Genomic DNA, 16121 nt, shown 5'->3' with positions numbered 1-16121 from the left:
AATACCCTGCTTCTACCATAACTGGAAATAAAAGCCATTTCTGAAATATCAATTGGCATCTGAATTCCTCGCTTAATGGTTGTGAAATTCAGTGGGATAGTTCTGTGTTTGCTTAAAACTTGCAGTAGATGCACCTAATCAAACTAACACCAAGTCTTCAGCACAGAACGGAAAAAAATGCCTCTTTGTTTACATCTAAGTAGGAAGCCTAACCAAACACCTAAAATTTAAGTTGCTTGAAGTTAGCTAAAGCAAATGGAATTTTTAGTACAAGTTTAAATATCTTACAGAGATACTACTACAATATAAAAATTACAGTAGGTCAGTTTAACACTTAGTATTTTGACATGGTGTTTCCAGAAAGAAGTCAAATGAGAGTGTTTAATAAAGCTGTTTACCTCTAAATCCATTTGCCGGTCCCCTGTAACCGTTCATTAAGCCACGAGCCCCACGTGATCCACCACGAGACACTCCTCGACTGTTATAATAAGGCTGACTGTTACGTGGAAATCCAGTATTCTGCTGGGGAGGTTGCTGGTGGTTACCCGCCACTTGATGAGTCTGGTCCGGGGAACCATGGTAAGTACCAACCACTATATTGGAATTGGGGGGAAAAAAAAATGAAGTATAAAAGTCTGCGTTTCTTTATGTTCCCACATATACTCTCTTCAAACTCAACATTCAAAGCTCTCAAATACCACTGAACACATCACAATATATGCTCACCCATTCAAAGAAAAACTGCAGAATTCAGTATCAAGTTACTAGTCAGATATCCCACAATATTAAAACAACCCAGAAATGGTAGAGAGTTGATTTAAGTCAGCGTCCAAAGTCTCTACTGTAAGCTCAGCAACAAGTATTCCTAACGCAGGTACAATTTTCCTGTGCTATTTCAAACCCTTTAAAAATCTAGAAAAAAACCCCAATATGAATAAGTTAACCCACTTCTGTAACTTCCTCCCCTCTGAACTGGCAGAGAGCCACTAAGAATTATTTCCTTTCACAAATTAAATTCTGTTAGGTATAGCTATATTGACTAAGGTGAGATTGATGGAACACTTTAACAGAGCCGATGTTTTGACTGTACAGGCTGGAGGATTCTTTCTACAGGGCATGTAAATCAAAGGGCAAGAGCAGGATGGATAGCTTGAGACTATGTGCATCTTTGAAGTAAGGTATGCCACAACATCGTCACTTCACAGGAATTGTCAGGAATGAAGTGGATTACGAAAGCAATCCGAGGGTTACAGCCTCAGTAAGTGTAATAAAAGATGCAATTCTGTATGTAAAAGCAAAACCGCTGTAAAATTTAGCCTGATACCAAGTGCTAAAGCAAGATCTCAAAGAATATTTGTCAGTGATAAGTCCCTCTCATACCCAGGGAATCACCCAAAAGGAAACACAACTTTATGTCTCCTTCACTCAGCCAGAGCCCTATGGAACTTTTGCATAGGTCCTCCTTTCTCCTCAACTTCCCATCAATTCTTGTGGAACACAAGAAGTGGTCATCCTTTTGAGTGTTTAACATGCGCAGGTTTTCTTCTAAGGCCACTGCATTTTCTGTGTATCAACAGTTCCATTTACTGTTACAGTAAGTTAAGCATTTAAAACTTCATAGCCCACCTTCCAAACCAGCATTCCCCAGACTATCCTTCTGCCTTGTACTGTATGTATATGGCTTAAAAACCGTATAGATAAACAGTGAAAACTTGGTTCTCCCTCTTCTCATCTTACCCGCCCCAGTATCCCAACTTTCAAGAAGAAAAATTTCAAGATCATGATTAGTTTTAGAGAAAAAGAATCGGGCTCTTTTTCCTTACTCCACCTTCAGTAGTTGTTAGCACTTCACCCTTGTCATCTCTGTCCTGTGTCCTTCACTCCAAATCCCTCTCTGCATCTGCAAATTTTATCTCAGTGGAAAGCGAGGAGAGTGCTGGGAGAAGACTAGCATTGTACGTAGACTTTATTTTACCATTTGTTTTTTGAAGTTGCTAACTTGGAAAGCATTTTGCCTGCTGTATTCAAATCATGTCCAACTGATTTTAGCAAAACGTTCTAGATCTTTGTGAACCTTATACCACCTGTGAGAAGCAGTCCGTATTTGCTCTCAATTTAGCTTATTATTTCCTTTTTAAAATGTCATCTCAAACAGTATAACCTTTTTTTTTAAAAAACAAATTTAAGAATCATCCAACCTTATCAGCAGAGCAAGTAGTCCACTACACTGCTTTCACCTTTAGAATAATCCTTAATCCTGTTCATGTTTTTTTAAACCCATATAAAACTGAATCAAGTGGGAAAATTCTTTTAACAATTGGGAGATATATCACATTTCACCCCCTGTTGGATATTCAAACCAAGACAGAATAACAAAAGCCAGTATTGTTCAAGGGAAAGCTTCGCAAGACGAGTAACATTTGAGAATGTGTGACATGCTTTGCTACATCATCTAGGACAGCCTGATCACCTGCTCTACTGAGGCTATTGGCACTTTAGTTTTTGCTGAAATAAGTTTACCTGTCTGGAGTTGTTCTTGCTGAAGATCTGATTGTTCTACTTGGTGAGGCTGATTGGAGAAACTCTGGTTATAACTGGTCTGGTACTGATTTTGCTGCTTAAGGGTTTCTGGCTCATTAACAGGAGGAACAGGTGCATTCATGTTGAATACCTACAATGGTAGAAAAATAGCTCTCTGGTCCAACTAATTTTTTACAATTCTTCATCACATCATGTAAAGAAGTATGTAAATCTGAGACATGAATAACCAAAGGCTATTTTATATAATTACGTGACTGATTCCAGTGTTTGTATAACAACAAAAGGAATGACTAACAAAATAAAGGGATTCGATATTAATTTACTACTTACTGTTTGCATGGATTGGAATGGAGCTGCATTAACATTGATTCCGCTGCTATGCAAAGGCTTGCTAGACCCAGCTGGGAACACTTGTGGCTGGGATACAGTGGGAAGTGATGATGATGATGGGGTCTGGTCTGCATTCAGTGACATTGAAGCCTAATAATTAAAACAAACAACATTTTAGCAGCTTTTGAATAATAGCAAAAATTTAACTTAAAAACTTCACTTAAAAAAATGTGACAATGGCTCAGGTTCACCTCAACAAATGAGTATTTTCTACTTCAGCTGAACAACCTCATTCACAACAGCATAACAGGACAGGAAAAAACCTAGCAGTCTTCTCCCTCTAACTTGAAACACAACTAGAAAAAACTAGAGGGGGAAATGAAAAAGCTTCTGGGCTAACTGCTAGCCAATGTAAAAAAATAAATGACATTTCCTAAGCCAACAACACTGATGCTCATATGCTGATATTGGCATCTTCTAACTAAACAATCTTATGAATTAGAAGTCTTACTGTGAAGGACTTAACTGGTCACAGACAGGCTCAAAACTTTGAAATTAAACAGAACTGAAGCGGCCCTATCAATAGGTAACTGAAAATTACAAAACTTTATTTACAAAGAAACATAGACTAACATTTGATCACACCTGCAAGCAGAGTCCTTCCCACCCCTATGAAATCTGACTTGCCTGAATCTGGTCAATTGATTCTTTCTGTGGCCGTTGCTCTGTTGTGTGAGAAGGCTGATACATGGGTTGGGAGGCTGTATATCCCTCACTTGTAGAAGAAACCAAGGGAACCTGACAAAATAAACCCCAAAGCCCCCAAAAGTCAGCTGATGCTCACACACAGTTTTTATAAAAAGTATCACAGAACTCTGGAATGAATGGTACTTTCTAGTAAAAGTATGTATTCCAGCAAATCTTTACAACCATTAAAAATTAAGTGCTTTTTAACAAGTAGAGGTTTAACCACCTCATCTTGACATATATTCTAACATGCCACTCCATCCACCCTCTCACAGATTGTATTCTGTGGATATTTCTGAATCAGCTGGACATATTTGCTTTTACTGAAGAACATCCTTCTCACTTCCTTATGCAACCCAACTACCATAATAAAGTTGGGAAAAGAGAGAGAAATATACAGAAGTTTACACAAGAGAACTCCAAGCTCATACAGAAATAGAGAAGTGCTGGTTTCCAATAGACTGAATTTGCTCATTTTACAGCCTCTGCTCCCCTACATAGAGTCCAGTGAAAACTCTAGCCAGCAAAGCAGAGGACTTTGCATTTAAGGTTACTGGTGACTTTAACAGGCAACTGATAACAACTGATGGGTGTGTTGAATGTTCACCTTGTGGAACATTCAAAAAGAAAGAGGTAAGTTTAGCTACTGCTTGCAAGATCCCAAAGGGAAGCATTGGCAGCACTGGCTGAGGTAAGGAAAATAAGAAAAAAAAAATCCACTAGAGCAAGTCACGGACATCATTTAACAGTGAAATAGAAGCTAGTACAGAGAGAACTCTGCCAAAAAAAAATTTTTCTACACCTACAAAACAACAAAACTGCTGAGAGTACTAGCACTTCAGCATAGAGGAAACTCAAGGAAAAAAACAAAAACCACATTCCTGTTTCTATACAAATGAGTGACTTAAAACTTGCAGATCTAATCTGGACAAGATAAAGCAAGCAATTTATACTACCATTACTCTGAGATACATAACCTATCCAGATTTTTCTTTTGGTTTTCAAATACCTATAAGGATCAGATTCATTACTTGAGACCAGCAGAGTCCTTCACAGATGCCACACATGCTTAATACAAAAATCAGAAGTTCTTCCATCTCTAGACAATTCAGTAAGAAACTGACACATCTTAATGAAAAGCTGAATACATTTATACATTGCAGAAGCAAATTTAAGAGATCCTACTTAAAAAGGAATTTTAGGAAAGCTCAACTGAAAACAGCATTCAAACTCATTCTGACTGCTCTACAACTCCCAGTATTAAAATACTATCCAAGCAAGCAACTGGGACTAATCCTTAACAGAGCAAGTAAAAAGAAGGGAACACAAACTATATAGTCAATCCATTAAATCTATTTGTGGTCTAACACCCACTTGAACAGATACATACTGCCTTTTAATCAAGTTCTTTTCATTTTGGCATTTCTATCGACAATAAGCAAATAAAGGACAACTTGCCTCTATTGAAATTAAAAATATTACTACACGTGGCTTAACATGAAAGAGAATACTAGGCAAAGATTGGCATGTCAAATTATTAGTCCATCTTGAACAGAATGCACAGAGAAACCTCAAATTAAACTGCTACATTAGAGCAGGACTACGCAGAGCAGCATTCCAAAGTCCTTCCTCTCAATCATGAAAGAAACACTTAAAATTCACCACTGTCACATGGAATACAGATTTTAAGTTATGGCAGCCTAACACACAGCCACATGGAAGTCAATCTGTGAAATGAAAATCACATCCACACACCAAATCTGAAGACTGATGTGAGCTCCACAGATTGAAAGAACTGGTAACTGCCAGGAAGTCCACATTGGGCCATTAGAATGAGCAGTCCAAACTGCAACTGCTTCCATGCTTCTGCCCTTCAGTTTAAGAGGCCTCTAGTTAGAAATGCAGTTTCCTCAATAAACTCATACTTCAACCTTGAACCTGACAGTTTTCTGAACAGGATAATGCCTGATAAGACTCCATTACAGAAAATATGCAATGTCTGCATAGCATAAAAAAATGTATATAGTAATGCTTATAAACGACAATGCTGGAGAAATAATGGAGATAACCAGTCTCTCAAAATCAAAACTTCAGCTTTTTGAGTTTCTCATACAGTTAGGAATTAAATCCTATTATAACATCAAATCAAGCCTAAAATCAATTTAAAATCCAAACTACAATTTACTGAACATTTTACCTGTGTAGCTTCTGGTTGCACAGGAACTTGATTAGGCTGGGCAAGTCTTGACTCAGCATGAACTGAAGTAAAATAATTCCACTTATTACATAGTACAAGCAAACCTTTTACAGAACAGCATTACCATCTGATCTAATTCAGTTGAGACTTGACCATCATAAAGATGACTATTCCTTTAGCATGGCAAAGCTATAGTCAAAATACCAGTTACCATTTCCATGCAAAGTACATTTTTTCCAGTTGTCCAAAATTGTCCAGCAATTTCCAAAAGACTAAGCAAAACTACATTTTGCCCATTTATAAGAAGTTTAAAATGTTCCACAATTGCAAGCAAAACCTAGAAGCAAGAATGAATCTGAAGTCTACAAATAGTATGCTTCAAAAGTACAATCGTAGTTCTAAGAAAAACACACTTGAACAGTACTGTATTATTACTTGTGATGACCCTTTTACTATGTAGCAGTAACTGAAGCATTTCTAATAGATGACTTGCAGGCTTCCCCAATATTTATGTTTAGGATTTACCATTACAAACCTGGAGGGCAAACCATTTGTGGCATATCCAAATTTTGTGCTGGATTCATGGGCTGTGCAGATACAATGGCAGGATCAAGTGTTTGGTTCTCAAACTCCAGCATAGAGTCCTAGCAAAAAAAATATAAAATAAAAAAATCACATCAAATTTATTGTATTTTAAAAATGTTAACATTCAGAATACAGAAATGAACAGGTCACAATAAAGGAAGCTTAGTCCACAGTTACACAATTGCTGGTTTTACCATACACTTAAATCAATTAAATTCAGTCCATGTATACAAATCAGGGCTTACTTGACAAAAAGATAACTGAAAGGAGATTTTAATAGCCAGACAGAATAGGTCGCAAACTATTCTTTATTCCTTATCCTAAATTAGCACTTTGTAGGAAGAAAGAAAAAAGGAACGCAAGAAATGTATGCCTCATTTGTTACTAAGGTGTCTACTCTGTGGAGGAGGAGGAGAGGCTTTTCCTGATGTACTGTGCTCTCTCCCAATGCTTTTCCAGTTGTTCTAATTTTAGGGGTTAAAAGAGAGCCTTCAAGAAGCTACCCAAAAAGTATTCTCTTCATGCATTGTAGAAGATTTTCGTTAACACAAAATTTAGAACTGGCTTACAGAAGGGATATTTTACAGCTGGTCTCACTTAAGCAGGATACACTATGGCACCCCGTGATGCACAACTTTCTGCCTTCTCTGTAGGTTCTAGTACAAACAAGGACTGAAAAGCTAAGTAACATTCTAACTGTACTTTGACAGCAATACAGGTTTGCAGGCCTTGGATGAGACCTTGCCATACAGCACTATATGGTTTGCAAGACCATAGTTATCTTTCAAATAAACTGCTGCAGGCTCTTTAAATCATGACTAACAGTGAGAAAGTGCTATTTTGTTTCTTCGGTTCTAGCTTCACAGTACAGTGGGTCCATCATACCTGCATGAAGTTATACGGCCCCTGCATCTGCGCCATAAGGTCCTGTACTCGCTGTCTTCTAACAAGAGGATCTGCTTGAGCCACAGTAGTGAGCGTGTGAGGTTCAGGAACTGGAGGAGATGTAGCTTGTGTCTGTTGCTGCAGCGAATTTACAACCTAACAAGAAACAAGCAACCAGCTGAAATTTCAGCTTAAGGTAACACTGCACAGGAGCGACTCAGTAGTTCTTGAAATTTATGGCTATTGCCTAATTCATTATGGACGTAATTACTAAAGCATTCTTGAAGACAGACAGTACATCCTCCTACAGTCATGCCAATACTGGTGGCCAGCTACTGATCTGAGCACTTCACAAGATCAGAAAGTTCAGGCTGTGCTCTATTTTCTTTCTGTCTATACTCTATTCCCCATTAAGAACAGTGCGAACAAAAACTTTATTCAATACTACGGGGATTTTTTTTATAGCAGGATTTGAGAACGCAATTTATCAACATTTGGCAATTTAAAGAAAGTCAGGGAAGTGTAAGTTTCAGAAATATGCACAGATGAAGAACAATTATTTTCTTATACCTTTCTGGTAAATGTTAGTAGGATCAGGAGTTTGGGGTCTTTCTTAAGGCTTCAAAATTTTAAATTTTCATAGCCACGTCTAGACCCAAGTGCTATCTCAAGTGCTATCCTAGCTAGCTGATTTATGGTCTCAGAAAACAGCAGGCAGCATTTTGGGACACCAGAAGCCCAGAAGCAGAAGCACAATTCTTAGTGGGCAAGAAAGCTCAGATTTACTAGACATATTCCAATATGGCGCACGTAAACAAAGGTATGACGAACGGCAACATGCTTTCAAATACCACCTTATCAAAGACAGCAGAGCAACCAGAAAACTTGAACACAAGCATCTAAGAACATCTATCATCGAATAGCTTGAAAACAGATAGTTAAAAGGATGTTCAAGCTGCACAAAGTAGTACTTTCAATGTTCCTAACCAGTTTTGGTCTTTAGGCTACTCCTGTAATACAGAAGTGCCATTTTCAGTTTGCATTCATGTCAACAACTGCCCTTTAAAAAGATCATTGCCAATAATTTGTCTGTTGCTTCTCTATTCCCATGAGCTTTTAATTATTAATAATCTTCCAGATAAACAGGTAAGCCTTAAACTTACAGCTGCACATGATATAAACTAGCATACATGCACCTGAAAGTTCAAAATATTTATGTAAAATATCTGGTTTCTAGTTAGAACTGCAGAAGACAGATTTTTGAACAGCAGTCATGACAAGTGACAAAACAGTCTCCTATTCTAAAGAAACCTACAGCATTTTCCAGTATGTCTACTCCTTGCTCAAATTTACGAACATTGTTTGTATGTGACATTCAGAGCATGCAATTGCCTCACAAACTCCAATGACTCTTTCCATGACCAAATCCCTAGCCATCTCTAATAGAAAAAAAAAAAATCTCTAAACAAAACTAAAAAGCAACCACAACCTACATTCCTCTTCAAGATTCCCTTCAGACCCAAATCTCCACTATTAGCCATCTAAAGAGAAGCAATTTGACAATTCCCATAGAATTACACCCTAAGGCTGTCCACAATGGAAAACAAGCACAACTGCTCTGCTGTATTACAGAGTCCCCAAACTTCAAATTATGGACTGTTTCCAAATTAAGAATTAAGCCCCGTGAGTGGAAAATTTTTTTTTTCTGAAAGTGTTATTTAGAGCACATATATAGACCTCTTGCACGTGACAAAGTTTTAAAATTAAAGAAGAAAAAGCAAGCCAGATGACTAGGTGAAACTTGAGAGGTAATACCAGCAGCAACTTATCTACATAACTATTACCAAAAATGTTCTCAATTACTTGAGTACTATCACTCAACTTATGAAGTTCAAGTCATTCATAACAATTCAGTATCTTCAAGAAAACAAAAGCTGATGGAATAATTAAGAACACAGAACAGGAACAGAATTTTATCAAATGTTTTCCTTTTTCCGCAAACAGTACAGTACTAACTTCAGGCGGTGTTTAATATTTTACACTGTCTTTTTCAACCCCCTTTTTTTCTTGTCAAAAGGAACTGTTTAGGGCTTGTTCCTTTTGTCTTATTATCACTACCAGGTACTTTGACCTATTATAATCATAGTAGGATGAAACTACTAAGAAAAATTTCAAGTTCGGTGTATCAAGTTGCCAATGGACAGGATGTAGTTCTAAAGTTAACAGCTTTCTAACAGTCTGCTGCATGAAAAAGTACAGAGACTACTTAAGGACCACTATTCAAAAAGCAAGCTATTACCCAACCATACATCTCCATTCATTCTTGGGGGCACAGCAGCAAGGTGAAACTTTTCTTTTAGGGGAGCTGAACCTCTCTGCAGAATAGTATTTGACTCATCAAACTGCATGCTCACCTTCTGACACCCTGCTTCCTGACACCCTACCCCTTGACGTTCTCAGTAGGCAGAGCTGCCCAGACACAATCAGAGGAGAATGACAGGGTATAGAAGGCCAGGGGGCAAAGAAGGAGGAAAGGAGGAGAGGTAAAAATAGAAGTTTAATGAGACCACAAACCAACCAGAATGAACTTGTTTTCTGGCAGTCACAGAACAGTTTCCAATTCTACACAAAATACACATACATCCATCCAATCAAAGTTCCATAACCTAAGACACAGAGAACTTTCTGTAAAAGCAGATTCAGATTCAGGTACTTATTACAAAGGAAGTTAAATATATATATATATATATATAAAAAATCAATCAAACAAAAAACAACAGCAAAAAAACCCCCAAACAACAACAACAACAAAAACCCAGAAGCAAACCCCCCACTTTTACCAATGAAGGTCATCTTCACCAAAATTAAAACATCACTGAATCCAAACACAAATACACTTTGAAAATTCACAAGCAAATTCTTTACTTTAAAAGTTATGGTAGGCCCCTACAGAAATGTCATTGTGAGACACCATCACTCCTCTAACTAGAAACATACCATACCACAGAAATATTGAATGTATCACATCTACTCAAGCATTACTGAAAAAGAGACGAGTTTGCGATAGCCTTCCTCTTCATAGACAATCACAGAAATCTTCTGCGTAAATGTTCTCTTTTAGAATACGATCAGCTTCCAAAATTAACAGCTATCATTCACAGCTCCTACCATACTAATGCCACAACTACCTTGAGCTGAAGAGCACAGAGGCTCTATATAATGTGTATCATCACCTTCCCTAAAGACAACTGAGTTGCATTCCCATGAGAAATGGGATTTTGGTGCCAGTAAGAACAGCAAAAGTCATTTCAAAGACAGTTATTCTCAATTTCCCCTTTCTGTGTTAAATCTGAGAATGTAAGGTTCTTAATTATGAAGAAGCAGGCTTCAACTCTTTTTCTAACTGCTCATTTGTACAGAGTTCAAGAAATTGGGACAGAAAGGACAGCTGAAGTATCTATTCTTCGTATTGCATTATTCTATGAAAACAAAGCTGATGTAATCCGGATTTAGCTGACTAGTAAAGATGTGTGGAAAATTAGGAGTTTCTGAAATCAGTCTGATACAAAACTACAACCTGAATTCTTTTACCATACTAACACAGTTACCACATATTATTATTATTCCCATGAGGAAGCATCTGAGTTTTCTACTGTGCAATACAGCCTTACAGTTTAAGAACAAAGGGAAGCACAACTGGCTTCAATCATAAGGACATCTCCTATACTCTTATGTCCTCATTCGTACTACTTATATTAAGAACTACAGAGAATTGAACCTCTAAGCTACTCTGGGCACTTGGCAGAAACACAGATGTAATTTGTACATAATTGAAGACAGATTGAAGCCAATCAAGTATTAACTTTAAAATACTGTGTCTTATAAGAATACCCCAATCAAACATGACTTTAACATGTGTTTTTAGAGGGTTTCTTAAGAGATTTCTTAAATCGCATTCAATGGCAGTGATATTTTAGGGTTTTTTAAGTAAGGGAATGTAATACTATGACAAGACACTACAAAAATCATTCACACAAATGGCAAAGTTGCCTAGTTAGTTCCAGAAGCCTCACACCCATCCCAAGTATTGTTAAATCTCTTAGCAGTCTTCAACACTGCAAGATACCAATTTCAGCCAGACTGAATGTAAAATCAGGCAGATTCGATAATCAGATCAAAATGGCTGCTCTCTTTTTCACGACTTGAAGAGGTAATGAACACTTACTCCACTCCTACACTTAAGAGGCTGAAGACACCAAGGAAGAGTATAAAAAAATTGACCATCTGTAATTGCCTGCTGCAGAATGCTAAAATGAATCAAAAATTGTCTCCAGCACCTGAAAGATGCTGCTCATACCTGTTCCTAACAGATGGATACAACCCAAGTTCCAGCATGCCCAACATTTGAATGACTCCATGTGACTTGTCCTTTCCAGTACGTGAAGAACACAAATTCTAGTATAATAAAATGATGGACTTGCACACCTAGTTAAGTCCAACGTCTAAATTACTAAACTGGGAATGGATCCCGATAGCAATGCAGCACAAACATCACAAGTGAACAACCACTCAACTGCAAAGTATTAACAAGATAAATACTCGAAGAACTACAGTTCTTGAAAGCGGAGATGTACATACAAGCATATTTTAACATCAAATTATGTGCATATGCAAGCTGGAGCAGATTGAGATACTTATTTTCAGCTCCATGGAACTGCTCAATGAAACGCACAACTATGCCATGCTGTCAGCAGCTGTGTAGATAAACTTAAGTTCTACATTTGCAGCAAAGTTCTCTTAAAGAAAGAGAGTCTTAAAAAAATATATCTTTTAAGTCTTTTTAAGCCAAAGACTTTTATGTCCCATTTTCCCAAGCAAGCCACTATTGAACAAAATCAGGTTCTCTGCAAACTTAGCCAGACTGCATAGTGTTTACTTAAGGTACTCCTGAGCTAAATATGTCATTGAAGAATGAGTAGTGAGTCGAAGCCTACTTAAATATATGTATTTATATATATATATTGGGGGAGAAAGGGTGCAATACTAAAACCTATCATGAATTGCAAGTCAGCGGAAACAGGGATTGCAATTTTACCTGCAGTACACAAGATCTTACCTCAACCGTTTCAACTGTCCACTCATCTACCTGTTCCTTCTCACTACTGCTGAACTGAGTCTCTGCCATGAATTGTCTGTTTACATACTAAAATAAAAATAAGAAAGGGTATGAAAGTAAAAGTAAGTGGCATTAAAGCTATACAAAATGACAGTCCTTCCAGTGATTAATACCTCAGTTGATTCAACTTCAGTTGGTTCAGTGAATTCTTCCGCTGGATCAGGTTCTGTAAGAAAAATGTACCATTTACGTGAAAAAAACCCCACGTTACAGACCTAGAAGATACAGAGTTAGATGAAAAAAATCTTCCCCAATAAAGTGGAATTTTGAAGAAGTCTGATGCATTTTTGCAGTAGTCATTTATCAAATGCATATACTTTAGTGTTCTGCACTATTAGTACCCAGAAAGTACAGCGAGGTGTAAGAATGAACAGACACACATTTACTCCTGAGTGAAATTAATACCTAATATTAGAAGCTTGCTATACATTAAGGAAGGAGTCGCCTTGTCACAAATCTTCAAGGGGATGGGATTTTGATTAGATCTGAAATTAGAGCCTCAATATTGCTGACTTGTACAGTTAAGTATCTGCAGGGTTCAGAAACAAACCTAATGTTACAGGGTAAATTAAGAAGAAACTTGTGTTCAGAATGAAGAAAACAAGAATGTCAGGAATAACAAAGACTCTCAGAGTTTTGAATTTAAAAGGAAAAATAATCACATTACATTCTTGCTATGAAGAGTAATGTTCAGCTACCCCAAATTCCAATTTTCTCCACAACATATTCAAAAGGGAAAAAAGGTCATTAATTTTAAAGTTTGGTACCATATTCTCGAGTTTCTTAAGTATGTAAGCATACTCTTTGCTTCAAAAATTCTCCCCTTCTAAGAAACAATTAAACTGGTAGGAACCTTTGAAAAACGGAGAAGCCTCAGGCAACCAGAACTTCAATCTTTGACCATTTTAATACTACAGATGAACAAAATTTTGTTTATAGATTATAATGAGAAGTTCTACGGGAAAACAAAATAGGAAAGAGATGTTGGCAATGATTTTCATTTGCATAAACCTGCTTCTAAATAATTTGCTAGCCTGGGTTCTTATTTCAGCAAGTGACATACCGGACAGACAAATGCTGAAGTATGTGTTCAAAAACAGTACTAAGTGACTTTGTTCCTTCATTCAGCTGATGCTCCACAGTTAGAACAGTAAGCCCTTCCTTGCACATGATGGAAGACATTTATGATGTGATCATTAAAAAGGATTACAGTCCCTCCAAAGAAGTAGCTGGCAAGAGTCAATCTTACAGAATTCTTCTGGAACACCGCTCTGCTTTTCTTTCCTCATGGCTCGGAGCAGGGCTGAATGAATGGCTGACTGCCTCTATATATGTTGCCTGGCCAGATGTATACCTGATTATCTGTTTCTATTCTACCAATTTCTATTCAAAACACTAGCACACCTGAAGAATTCAGAGAGGGGTGTTTTCTGCACTTAAAACTACATTTGCAATTTAATCATTCTGATGAATCCAAAGAGACAAGACAGTACAACACAAACATGATAGTCACAAGGCATCTTCATATTCTTACCAGCTTCTGCTACAGCGTCTTCTACTGCCGGTGCAGGTGCTGCCTCTTCTTCCTCACATAACCCATTCTGATGGTTATGGGTGCTATCAAAGTAACTAGTTTGAAGAATACGTTCAACAATCTCCTTCAGCGCTTTATCTAGGAAAATGGAAGTTAAAGATGAACAGTAACTCAATTCTAATCATCTTTTCCTTCCTTCCCAAAGATCCCACATAAATTTTATTACCCTTTTGCTGGGAAGATGTTGCTGCCCTAAGCTAGTCCACGGATACTACTGTTACAGAATTTCTTCTGTCTTGCTACCTCATACTAAATAAACCAATAAATAATCCACTTCCGTTCAGAAAAATCTGAAGGGCAAGGAGAATCTTAAGAGTATGTAATACTCTTCAGAAGATTCACGAAACACTTCTAAGTGAGGTAAAGTTCACGAATGTAATTACCATAGTTTTATTCCTGCTATTTCAAAAATCTCTGGTTGCTTAGTTTTCAGTTGGGAAAGTTTTAGAAACTCACTGAAGTTTCAACTGTAACTGATTTAGTTGTAATTTCCTAATTAAAAACCAAATCAGCCACACTGGCAAGGCAGCATTACTGACTGCCTAGGCCAACAAAAACCAATATGCTCAAAATGGAAGATTCACAATGCACATCTGGCAAGTGATAATCACTGTATGAACCAATACACACATAGAGAAGAGCACACAAACACATTAACATTCATCCCCATTATAAAGACAAAGTCAACCAGCTATGGCTGCCAATGACATCACTAAAAGTTCATCCCAAGATCCAGAAACAATACCCAGCCCAACTTCATCCAGTGAGAATGCCTAGCTCTCCAAGGAACATACACCATCTCTCTTCTGAAAACTATCCCCATACCTTCTCCTTCCTCTGTCTCTTCATGAGAAAAATATGTGGTACGTATCTTTGGTCTCTCACAAAGACCTAACATCACAACCATTTCAGACTGGAGTTCTTGCAAAACAAATATTAATTAAAAAAATACTGGTACCTCCTCACAAAATTTCATTTCAACAATATAAACCACTTGATGTTCTGCCACAAACAAGGAAAATCTCATTACCATTAAGGCCACAGCATCTTACAATCTCCTGTGTATCATTCCTCAGTAAAGCAGGTTAGGTAACAATTGCAATACTATTGTTTCACTTTCTATGAACAGAACACAAAAAACTCCTTCAACAGCTCAATATTACTCTAATATAATAAGGATAATTGACTTTTTTTAAAAAGGGGGAAAGTTTAGCCATTTTACCTACAAAAAAGGATTACCTTCCCTAAAACTTTCCTATTGATTTCCAATTAAGAGACTTCAATAATTCCCCGCGATACAAGAAACAGACAACTGCCTAGCAGAGCCATTTTCTTAAGGTCTACTGTTAGAAGCTATGTATTTGTGAAAGTTTACATTCCTGCAAGAAAGCAGTCCATCTGCATGATCACACCCTGATTCACAGAGTTAATCAATCAAAAGAGGGCAAAACCAGAATGCTTTTTGCAGGAGACAAAGGGGAGCAGCACATCACACTAAATAAGGCCATGACAGTTTATGTATTAGGTCATATTATTGACAAAGCTCCTCGTTAACACACACTTTTCCAGAAAACAAAGAATTGCTACTAAGCACCAACAGCAGCAGAATACTGCTGAAATACCAGGAATGGACTAAGCTTAAATACTGAGTAATGCTGCATCAGTTAAAAAAAAAACCAAAACAAAACCAAACACAAACAAAGCAAACAAAAAACCCCCAAAAAACCACCACACAGTAACTTCACACTTCAGTTATAAGTTATTCTGTTATAGTCCAGCTAAGGTCTGAAAAATGTAGCTACTCCAAAAACTCGCAAAGATTATCAACTACCAAAGTTCTGTTACATCAGACATTGTATTTTAGTTCAAGCACAAATTCAGTGTGCCATCTCTTAATACAGAGACTATACTTACAGGTTGTTCCACAAATTGGTTTTTCCTTCCCTTCCAGTAAGTCCCACAGGTGAACAGATGCTTGCTCATACTGCTCATTCAACCTTAAAAAAAATAATTTGTAAGAGTTAGTTTCTTACCAAGTCTTTAAATCACCACAGTACAAATACATT

General features: G+C 37.2%; 1 protein-coding gene across 3 annotated transcripts in view; it reads right to left on the bottom strand.

The window, feature by feature from the left end:
* The window catches only part of CAPRIN1 (cell cycle associated protein 1), a 35855-nt gene that overhangs the window by 4700 nt on the left and 15034 nt on the right, over positions 1-16121 (bottom strand). The window contains exons 6-16 of one of the 3 annotated variants that reach the window (XM_075048312.1): positions 15970-16052; positions 13996-14133; positions 12575-12627; positions 12402-12488; positions 7286-7441; positions 6351-6459; positions 5816-5877; positions 3559-3669; positions 2872-3021; positions 2521-2671; positions 399-593 (exon numbers count right to left, since the gene is read on the bottom strand). In XM_075048312.1, coding sequence (XP_074904413.1) covers positions 399-593; positions 2521-2671; positions 2872-3021; positions 3559-3669; positions 5816-5877; positions 6351-6459; positions 7286-7441; positions 12402-12488; positions 12575-12627; positions 13996-14133; positions 15970-16052 — 1295 coding nt within the window. The remainder of the gene's footprint in view (positions 1-398; positions 594-2520; positions 2672-2871; positions 3022-3558; positions 3670-5815; positions 5878-6350; positions 6460-7285; positions 7442-12401; positions 12489-12574; positions 12628-13995; positions 14134-15969; positions 16053-16121) is intronic. The other 2 variants (XM_075048314.1, XM_075048313.1) reach the window with 2 other exon arrangements.

The sequence above is a fragment of the Buteo buteo genome, chromosome 16 (assembly GCF_964188355.1).
Source record: "Buteo buteo chromosome 16, bButBut1.hap1.1, whole genome shotgun sequence".
Taxonomy (NCBI): domain Eukaryota; kingdom Metazoa; phylum Chordata; class Aves; order Accipitriformes; family Accipitridae; genus Buteo; species Buteo buteo.
Note: the sequence above shows the minus strand (reverse complement) of the source record. Positions and strands in the feature narration are given on the sequence as shown.